Genomic DNA, 11,568 nt, shown 5'->3' on the forward strand with positions numbered 1-11,568 from the left:
CATTCTAACACGTGATTCTTTTGTAATTTAAAATAAATTTCGTATTACATTTTCCAATCCTTTATTATTCTCTTTAATAATTTTGCATCTCTTGCAATTCTAGTTATAATGATTTGGAATCACTTGTTAAAATTCCATAGCCTTCAAAAGAACATAGAGATCTTTTGTAACTCAATCAGTTTATGCACATATTTGAAGACCAATGGAACTCGAAAAATGGCTGTCATGTTTACTTTACCACTTTCTCATGAAAGTAACAAAAGCAGAAGTTTCAGACATTGAAAGTTTGTTTCATGCTTTTGAAAACCATATTGTACAGATTTTGGATTTTAGAAAAAAAAAAAAAGGAACAAGTAAAAAGTTGTAATAGAAGCATTTACTTTTAAATTGGTTGACATTCTTGTTATAAAATTCCACCTAAATAGGAAAAATGTATTTTACTATGGACAAATTATTTAGTTTTCACTCGTCTAACTGATGATGTTCATGATAAAAACAAAGTGGACATTTCTAATTCTTTCTTGGATTTGTAACTGTTAAACCAAAATCTGTATATATTGCTTTTATTTAAACTTTACATATAGCATGCCACATATCTTTTCATAACTATTTCATAGTATACAATATTAATATATATATATATATATATATATTTTTTTACAATTTCCATGTCTAAAAATTTTATTATTATTTTTAGAGTTAGGTGCACTAAACAACCTAGAGCAGCTGTACTTAGAGTTATTATTATTTTATGCTTATTTGTTGTTTATCCCCAAACGAGGAAAAAAAAAAAAATTACACAGTACTCGAGTTTGGTATACTTGAGTATTGTGTTGCATGGTACTCGAGTTTACCAAGCTCGGGTACCACATAATTTTTATTAATCACATAAATCCAACTCAACGGTGCCACGGTGGCAGAATTGATGAGGAACTTGAGTTTCTGAAACTCGAGTTCTGGAAAAAGTGATAGTTTATCATTTATTTCCGAAACAGTATTTTTTTGCTAAAAATTTCCAAAAAAAAGGTGGTATTCGCCATTTTGGCCGTGCAATTAGTGCTTTATGACTAAACAAAAAGTAGAGCCCACATGTCAAGTTGAAAGATAGCAATAAGATTCGGTAGAACCCAATTACACCACGTAGCCCATGAGATTCTTTTGCCCAAAAACTTAACCAGAAGTTTACCATATTATATGGATTTAAATAAGAAAGCCTTCTCTTTCTCAAAATAAAAAATAAATAAAAAAATAAGAAAGCCTTTTAACTTTCTCTATATAAAGGCTCGTGGACTACTAACTTTCTTGTCTTGGGTACTAACACAGAAGTTGGTTTACCTAGAAAATTAAAGTAGGAGTTTCACAAAATTTCTCAATGGGGTGGCCTTTAGTTAAATCTTTGCTGTGGTCTTTACTACTCTTTGTTCAAATTCATGAGCACAGAGCTTGTATTGAGGAAGAGAGGATGGGTCTCCTAGAATTGAAAACCTTTCTAAAATCCCACACTAATTATACCAAGCCCCTTCTTCTAACATGGGTTTATGAGACAAAGGGTGAGTGTTGTAGTTGGGAGCGGGTCAACTGTAGCACCAACACTGGTCACGTGATCAATCTCATGCTCTCCAATATAAACGAAGAGCAAGATTATGTGAAGGGGACTTGGTTCTTCAACGTGTCCTTGTTGCAGCCTTTCAAGAAGCTAAGAATTCTTGATTTATCTAACAATGGAATTGCTGGTTGGTTAGGAAATGAAGGTACATGAACTCTTGCACCTACTATCATACACCCTATGAAGCACGGACGCGGCACCGGAGGTGCCGCACCCGCGTCGGACGCGGCGACGCGCGAGGGACGCCGTTGCCCGCGCGTCCGGCCGCGTCCGACCGAGTCCTGCCACGTGGCAGGCTCGAGATCTGAGCCGACTCGCGCCGATTCGCGCCGATGCGGCTCCGACTCGGGCCGATTCGGGCCGAATCGGGCCGACTCGGGCCGTATCGGCAGATATCGGCCGAAACGGCCGATTCAGGCCGATTCGGCCGAAACGGCCGAAATTTAAAAAAAAAAAAAAAAAAAAAAAAAAACACACAGAACGCACCGTAATACTAAACCCTACTCACTCGGTTTTCACTCTCTGCCTCTCTGCCTCTTTTTCTTTTTCGTTAGTTCTCACTTCTCTAACTTCTCTCATCACTACCTCTCTCTCATTCCGTCTCACTCTCTCTTGCTCTGACCTCTGCGACTCTCCTCTGTCTCTGCTGCTTGGCTGGTTGCTGTGCTCATTCTTTCTTCAACTCTCTCTCACGCATTCTTAACTCAGGTACCTTTTAATCTTAGTTTGATCTTTGATTTCAATGAGACTGATTTGTGAATTTGTGAGACTGATTTGTGAATCTTAGACTCTTAGTTTTCAATCTTAGACTGATTTGTGAGACTGATTTTATCTTAGTTAAGTTAGTACTTATTACTCATTGTGAATTTGTTTTGTGAATATGTTTTGTGAATCTGTTTTGTGAATGGTGAATCTGTTTTGTGAATGAATTTGGGTTTGATTTATGTATAATTTATTTAATTAATACTTAATACTTAATAGTTATTATTTGTAGGTTAAATTGAATCTATTGAATTTTCAATGGATGAAGTTACTAGCTCAGAAACTTCATCTCAAGAGATGCCAAATGCTGAATGTCCTCTTTGGCAGTATGTGACTAAAGTAGAAAAACCACCGGGTGCTACCGTTAAAAAAGGGGGAAACACATACTTTAAGTGCAATTATTGTGGTGTGGTTTATTTGGGATCCTATTCTAGGGTTAAGGCTCATTTGTTAAAAATTACTAATAAAGGTATTAAAGCATGTCCTAATGTGACACCGAGCCATAGGTTGGAAATGCAGCGAATGCATGATCAAGTTGAGAAGGATAAGTTAGAGAGTGAACAGAGAAGTCGAATTCCCTTACCCCCACCTATCCCAGGCCGTGGGCCTATACCTCTTTCCCCATTTCGGAGACAGGAAGGGAGTGATAGTACAAATCCGATTGATGGTAAGAGGAGGAAGGTGGCTGGGATTTCTCCTATTGAGAAAGCATTCCAGAATACTACTAGATATGAATTGGATAGTAGAATTGCTAGGATGTTTTACACTGGTGGGCTTCCATTTAACTTTGCAAGGAACCCACATTATCGTAATTCCTATGCATATGCTGCTACTCATAACATCCCAGGTTATGTTCCTCCTGGATACAATGCCTTGAGAACAACACTTTTGCAAAAGGAAAGAGCTCATGTTGAAAGACTCTTGAAGCCAATTAAGGATTCTTGGCTTGAAAATGGTGTAAGCATAGTTTCTGATGGATGGTCAGATCCACAAAGAAGGCCTCTTATTAATATTATGGCTGTATCAGATGGGGGTCCGGTGTTTGTAAAGGCAATTGATGGGTCGGGTGAGTTCAAAGACAAGCATTATATTGCTGGGGTGTTGAGGGATGCTATAAAAGAGATTGGACATGAAAAAGTTGTCCAAGTCATCACTGATAATGCTAATGTGATGAAATTTGCTGGAGCTCTTATTGAAGGTGAGTATCCTAAAATATTTTGGACACCCTGTGTTGTCCACACTCTCAATCTAGCTTTGAAGAATATTTGTGCAGCAAAAAACACTGAAAAGAATGAAGTTACATATGAGGAATGTAGTTGGATTACACGTATTGCTGATGATGCATCTTTCATACGTGTTTTTATTATGAACCATTCAATGAGGTTGGCAATGTTTAATGAATTTAGTCCATTAAAATTGCTCCAAGTTGCTGATACTAGATTTGCTTCAATTGTTATAATGCTGAAAAGGTTGAAGTTGATAAAAAGATGCCTTCAAGCCATGGCTATTAGTGAGCAATGGGCTTCTTATAGGGAGGATGATGTTGGAAAAGCTGTAAAGGTGAAAGATATGATTCTAAGTGATCTTTGGTGGGATAAAGTTGACTATATCCTTGAATTCACAGCACCTATTTATGATATGCTACGAGTAGCCGACACAGATAAGCCTTGTCTTCATCTTGTGTATGAGATGTGGGATTCAATGATAGAGAAGGTGAAGACAGCAATATATCGGCACGAAGGCTTGGAAGATGGTGAGTATAGTTCATTTTGGAGTGTGGTGTATGATATACTCATTGATCGATGGACTAAAAATTGTACACCACTACATTGCTTGGCTCATTCCTTAAATCCTAAGTAAGTACATTTATTTTCTATTTTCCTTAGTTTCCTCTTCTAGTAAAACATACGTTTCATCTATATTTGTTTTTTACTCTTTAACTAGGTATTACTCCATTGAATGGCTTTCGGAGAATCCAAAACGCATCTCGCCACATCGGGATCATGAAATTTCTATGGAAAGGAGCAAGTGTTTGGATCGATACTTTGAAGATGAGAGTGAATTAAAGGCAGTGAAGTGTGAGTTTGCTTCATTCTCAGGAGGGAGGTTTCCTTCACCAGATGCCTTGACAGATAGGTGGGCCTTACTACCTTTGATTTGGTGGCAATACCATGGCTCCGCATTTCCAATTCTTCAATCCCTTGCCTTTAAACTTCTTGGACAACCTTGTTCATCCTCATGTGCTGAGAGGAATTGGAGCACATACAAATTCATTCATTCCTTAAAAAGAAACAAAATGGCTCCTGCACGCGCTGAAGATTTGGTCTATGTGCATTCTAATCTTCGACTCTTGTCAAGGCGCAATGAGGAGTACGTAAATACATCAACAAAGATGTGGGATATTGCAGGAGACTCTTGGAATGAGAGTGACATACATGGAGGAGCTGGCATTCTTGAGAATGCAGCCCTTACACTTGATGAGCCAGAGTTGGAGGCTATGGTTATTGGAAATGCTAACACTAGTGTTACTACTAGTGAAAGTGAAGTTCGAAGTGAAGCTATTGATGTTGATGTTGATGATGATGCTAGTATTTGATTGTCTTGTTGATGATCTTTTATTTTGTTTTAGTTTCAAATTTGCAAGTTGTATTCTAATTTCCGAACATCATGAATGTTTTAGTTTCAATCTTGTGGGTTGTGTTTAATTTATGAACATCATGTTTTAGTTATTATCTACTATTGTCTATTGCTCTTAAATTTGGTATATATTTGTATAATGTAAAAAAGTATGCTTAGCAATATATTAAAAATATAAATAAAAATATTTTTAATAATTTTTTAATCGCCGAGTCCCGCCGCACCCGCACCCACCTTTTTCAAAAATTGCCGAGTCCCGCACCCGCACCCGCACCCGCACCCGAGTCCCGAAACGCACCCGTGCTACATAGCATACACCCCACTCCTAAAAAACACACACACCACAAAAGAACTTTATGCTTAATAGGAAAGACTTGGGAACATGGTAAGATTAGATTAAATATCCCTAATTGAATTAAAAATATAATAGTTCGTCATCTGCTCTCAATTTGATTAATTAAATTTATTTTAGAGGAAGAGTCATTTTAATCATTAGATTAGGGGTATGTTTGGATAGAACTTATTTTGCTGAAATTGAAAATTGAAAACACTGTAGCAAAATAATTTTTAAATGTGTGAATAGTACCGTGAGACTCATTTTTAATGAAAAAATTGTTAAAAAATGATATTTGTGGATCCGTGAATAGTGCACGGATGCACTATTCACGATTGAAAAGTCAACATTTGTGGCTATTGTTCATGATCAGTAGCCGCAAACTTCTTGAAACGCGTGCCAAAAATTAAAAAAAAAAAAGGAGAAAGGGTAAAACACTGACGTGAGACATGAACGTGGATCCAAACCCCCTCTAGATATAAGTTCTCTATTTTAAACTTTTTATTTTTAGAGTCTCATTTACTCTAAACTTTAAATAGAAATATTTAGACCATAAACTTTACATATGTCAAATATGTATAACGGTAATTTATTTAGAAGTATTTAAGGAGCCTCATTTTGATTCATCAAATTTTTATGACGTATACAAATTGTTGTTTTTCCATATAAAAACATAAGGTTTATATCACTCTAAAAGATAACACATGTTATTGCCGTATGCATCAACTAAGGGACACATAAAATGGTTCCGTCTGACTTCTTAATTACCCTCTCTCAACGTTTGTCAAAACCAAATAAAAAGGTGCAACAGTCCTCGCAAATTCTCTTATTATTTATATTTGATTTCATCCCTTCCTCTCTCGACCCTTTCTATCTCCATCAAACCCAGTTTGCGCCAAGCATTGTTTAGAAATTTGTACTAAACTTGATATGAGTTCTCCTCATTCATAGATACAATGATTATGAACCAAAATTTTAAACTGAGGAAATCATTTTTCCTGTCAAAAAATTATTTTGGCTAATTTTGTTAGAGCATGGGAATGGCTATTGTTATATACGTTAGCTAGGAGATAAAGTTAAAATTTTTTGAAGGTTATGACAGATTATTCTCAATTGATAAATTGATCCTCTAGGAAGTCTCATCATGTTTGAAACAAGCAAAGCCAAGTAATGTATCTGGTGTTAATGCTAAATCTTCATTTGTTCAACAATACGATTAAGCCTAAACTCAAAATGGTCGATAAAACACATCCACAGAGGGTAGAGGGATCAGGGAATTAGATTTTTTAGAAAGTCAAAAGGGCCTAACTCTTTTTTTCTTAATTCTTTTTTATTCAAAACGGCCTAACTTTTTTTTCCTTTTTTTTTAAGTCAAAACATATGCGTAAATATTTTAGTTTGTCTTTCGTTATTGAATAATTGCTTTAGTATTTTATTGCTTTTACTTGTGTTTTATGATCAACAAACCAATTCAAGAACACAAATGACGACAATAAATGCCAATCATTAATAAATTGTATTTTATATGGTTCATTACTTGTTTTTAATATTGTCCTTTACTTATGCTTTCTCACTAATTGCTACCATTACAGTATTTGCATCAATCAATGCAAAATAGAAAAATGTATCAATTTTAGACATTTAACTCTCAAAATCATCCACATCAGTCATGTTAAAATTTTGTAAAATTACTATAATAATTGTATAAATTTACATTAACACTATTCACTTTATATATACTTTTTCATTCTTTTTTGTATCTTAAGACCGCAAGAAGATAATAGGTGGTAGTTATAGTATGCGAAAAAAAAAATGATATTTTAATGTAATGAAGTGTAAAATAGATAATACGATGTGAAATTTTTTGAAAAGTAAGGCGCTTTTTGGTCACCAAGTTTAAACATTAGTGTTCAGTATTTAACGTGTTTGATGTACTAGTCTTGTTCCCTTGTTGTTTGGAAAACAGGGTTAAAAAACCAATGTTATAAAACCCATTTTTGAAATCACCTCCAGACAGTTTTTAAACAACAAATACTAGTGCTAAGTGCCAATTCCGTAATTATATTAAACAACAAACACTAGTGCTTAGGTCAGTTTTTTCGTACTTTGGTCAGTTTTTTTTAAAATGTTTTGGTCAACCATGTTCTCTCTCCTGATTTATGGGCCCACCATATTCTTTCTTCTGATTTAAAATAAATTTATTTTGTATTTTGATCAGCTTTTTTTATTATTCAAAATACACATACTAAACACATATTTTATATTTTTTGAACACTAAAAAATGTTATTTAAACCATGATACCAAACATTTTTTTTTTTCATATTCACACTAAAAACATGTTTTTATATAACACTTTTTAAACCACAGTTCTCACATCTTTTTAAAAAATAATTGTCTATCAAAAATGAGCAAGCCAACACAATTAAATTTAGGAGGTAACAACTTTGACAAGGAAATTTTAAGATCTTTAGGTGCTCTCCCAGTTCTTAAATCTTTGGATCTAAGTTCCAATAACATGTGGCATCTTTCTAGCAAAGGTACGTGTATATCTAAATTTTCTTCGCAAGAATACCATGAAAAAGTTTATACAAAACTGAAATCTTATAACCAATATTTACTTTTATCAAAATTTACTCTCTTCGTGTTAAAAGGCACAAAATGCTTCAGTTCAATTACTAATGCTTTCGATATATGCAAATTATAGTAGTAGTATGCCTTCAATATTCAATGAGCATTTTAACCGAAATTTTTGTCCATCCCAATATAAAAATGTGTTTAGTTCTACTAGATCTTTCTTTAGTACTATGGTTTCAAGCTTATATATGAAAATTTGAATATCTCTTCACTGGTGATGTAGAATTGGTTTATCTAAGCAACTTGGAGGTCCTTATCTTGCAATCTTGTAGCCTTAATGGAAGCCTACCATTCAAGGGTAAACATTCCAACATCTATTTTTATTGATTTTCCGTTGATAGATCAATTAATAGCCTTAATGGAAGCCTACCGTACCCTAGTTGCCTACAAGCCATTTTAAAGACTTTTACTGACACAATTATTGTCAATTCTCTTGGTAGATATGGCAAATTTCAACCGTTTGAAGATTTTAGATCTAAGTAAAAATAATTTCACTGGGAGCATTACTCCATATATCGGAGCGTTATCTTCTCTCAAGGCTATATCATTATCTAGAAATGAACTCAATGGAACTTTAAACACTCCAGGTAAGAATCTCCTACAAAATCAAGTATTTGCAATTTTGATTAGGAAGGAGAGTGAGAAAAATTAAAAGAGAATGGTGGATAACTTGACATAGATCAATCCTCATTAGCTGCAACTTGGAGCATAACATTCAACCATCCACTTTTTCTAAATGTAAAAATTATTTTACCCCCACTTACCCAAAAAAGAATAAATAAAAATTTTCATTTTAATCCCACAGGACCGACTCTACCCTTTGTTTAACTCATAATTGGGCCAATACGCCTAAGGCGACCGTATAGAATAAGGTCCCATAATTTTGGTCCTATAGTGGTACAATATTATATTTTTGTAACAATTTTAAATAAAATATGTCACATACTTATTTAATTTTTTGTTTTTGAAAAGTGACGGAGCTTAGCTTCTCTTTTTATATTTTACATCTAGACTTATCTCCTACCTAAAATCAATTATAAGAAAGCCATTAGGAGGATTAGACATATTATCAGTTATAAATAAGTTGTTAATAAAACTTAAATACAAAAATTTAATTAGTAATTTTGCGTCTAAAAAACAGTGACAATCTTATTGCTTTTGACAGATTTTTGTGCACTAAAGAAACTTGAAGAGTTAGATCTTGGTGGTAATAACTTTGAAGGAATCCTTCCTCCATGCTTAACCAATTTGACATCTCTTAGGTTGTTAGATATATCTAACAACCTATTCAGTGGAACTCTGTCTTCATCTGCAATAGTCAGCTTGACATCTCTTGAGTACATTGATCTGAGTTATAATCTTTTTGAAGGATTATTTCCATTCAGCTTATTTGCTAATCACTCTAAGCTTAAGGTGATTCAATTTTTGAGTGCCAACAACAAGCTTGATATCCAAACTGAAAATCCAAGTTGGGACCCTTTGTTTCAATTAAAGGTTCTAGTACTGTCTAACTGTAATATAAACAAGCCCACTGGCAACCTTCCTAAGTTTCTCTTGGACCAGCATGAATTGGAAGTTCTTGATATCTCTCATAGTAAGTTGAATGGAAGCTTCCCCACTTGGTTGCTCGAAAACAATACTGGACTTCAATTGCTAAATCTTCGAAATAATTTTTTGAGGGGTCAATTTCATTTGCCATCAGATTACTATATGAATCTCCTCCGGTTGGATGTTTCCGACAATACCTTTGATGGGCATCTTCAAGAAAATATTGGAAAGATCATTCCAAAATTAAGATATCTAAATTTATCTCGAAACTATTTTGAAGGTAATCTCCCATCGTCCGTTGGTGACATGAGTAACTTGTATAAATTGGATTTGTCCTTTAATAATTTTTCAGGAGAGATACCAATGGAGTTGGTTGCTAATTGCACCTCCTTGCATATTTTGAGGTTATCTAATAATTACTTTCATGGAAATTTTTTTTCAAAGAACTTCAACCTATCTATGTTATCTTATTTAGAATTGAAAAATAATCAATTCATAGGGACTCTTCCAGTGGTATCCCCTAAGATTTGGGCAGTCTTAGATATTAGTAACAATCACATGTCAGGTATAATTCCCGTATGGGTAATAAATAATACACTATTGGGTAAACTCGATCTGAGTAACAACTTTTTCGAAGGTCATATTCCGTGTGGAATAAGTTCAACATATGCAATGAACCTTTCTCATAATTTTCTTACTGGATCGTTACCTTCTTGTTGGAATCTACAGAAAGTTAAGCATGTACTTTTAAGTGGGAACAAATTCACAGGATCATTACCAAAAGCTATTCTCAATTCATCATCTCTTCTGACACTGGACATTAGAGATAATGGCTTTTCCGGTAATATCCCTGAAGAAATTGAAAGGCTTTCTAACTTACGAGTACTTTTATTGAGTGACAACCATTTTAGTGGTATGATTCCAAAGCAGCTGTGTCGATTAAAAAAGATAGGCATAATGGATCTTTCTAAGAACTTTTTTTCTGGGACAATACCATACTGCTTTCATAACATAACCTTTGGGAAGCTAGCTTCTAGTGACTTTGTCTACACACATTATCGTTATTTCTGGAGCTCGGGTTTTTCCCTCCCATATAAATCTCTTATAAAAAGGGATTTTGAGATTCAAGGGACAGAATTTAAGCACCTGCATCAAGTTGAGATCGAGTTTTTGACTAAATATAGGTCTAACTTGTACGAGGGTCTCATCCTTGATATCATGTCTGCATTAGATTTGTCACTCAACCAGCTAATAGGTGAAATCCCACCAGATCTAGGACAACTATCTTCAATTCATGCACTAAACTTGTCCTACAATCAATTGATAGGTCCTATTCCGAAAACATTCTCAAATTTGACTCAGTTGGAGAGCTTAGACCTTTCTCACAACAATTTGAGTGAAGAAATTCCTTCAGTGTTGACTGATCTGACGTTTCTAGCAGTTTTCACTGTAGCTCACAACAACTTATCAGGTAAAGTTCCAGAAATGAAACAATTTTCAACATTTGAAGAGAGCAGCTATGAAGGAAATCCATTTCTTTGTGGTGCACCACTAAAGAAAAGTTGCCCCGATGCTGATGAATCACCTCCAACATCACAAAAATCTTCAGAGGCAAGTGACGGCAGGTGGTATGAAGTTGATCTTCTAGGCTTCTTTACAACTTTTTTGGTATCTTGCATTATTTTCTTTTTGGGTGTAGTCAGTGTTCTTTATATTAATCCTCATTGGCAGCAACGATGCTTCAACTTGGTTGAGGATCGTATGTACTGGTGTTATTTTTTTGCTTTAAATACCCTAAAAGAGCTGTCAAGCCGTATGTGTCATTAGATGTACTCAATTTTTGTAAAAACCTTTCGTGGTAGTATTGATAAATACCTATGTGTATGGGTATGTTTGGTTTTGAATTGTTATCATGCTCTATTATGAAACAAGGAGCACACTTGCAGTACTTTTTCATTCGTATTGTAATTATTGTGACTACCTAATGTCATGTGCGGGTCTCTTATAAGTTCATTTTAAAATAATTCGTAGAGAAGTTTTTATATA

The 11,568-nt window shown here is 34.5% G+C and overlaps 1 protein-coding gene across 2 annotated transcripts; it reads left to right on the top strand.

Annotated features, from left to right (window-relative positions):
* Positions 1-1,289: 1,289 nt before the first annotated feature.
* On the top strand, positions 1,290-11,568 carry LOC126725128 (receptor-like protein 15). Of its 2 annotated transcripts, none has more exons than XM_050429661.1 (4): positions 1,290-1,751; positions 8,198-8,272; positions 8,415-8,561; positions 9,140-11,568. In XM_050429661.1, the coding sequence occupies exons 1-4, from the start codon at positions 1,373-1,375 to the stop codon at positions 11,347-11,349; spliced, it is 2,811 nt and encodes a 936-aa protein (XP_050285618.1). In that variant the 5' UTR covers positions 1,290-1,372; the 3' UTR covers positions 11,350-11,568. The 2 variants fall into 2 exon arrangements, with proteins under 2 accessions (XP_050285618.1, XP_050285620.1); XM_050429663.1 differs by lacking the exon at positions 1,290-1,751 and adding an exon at positions 7,098-7,877.

This window comes from Quercus robur, chromosome 5, assembly GCF_932294415.1.
Source record: "Quercus robur chromosome 5, dhQueRobu3.1, whole genome shotgun sequence".
Lineage (NCBI taxonomy): Eukaryota > Viridiplantae > Streptophyta > Magnoliopsida > Fagales > Fagaceae > Quercus > Quercus robur.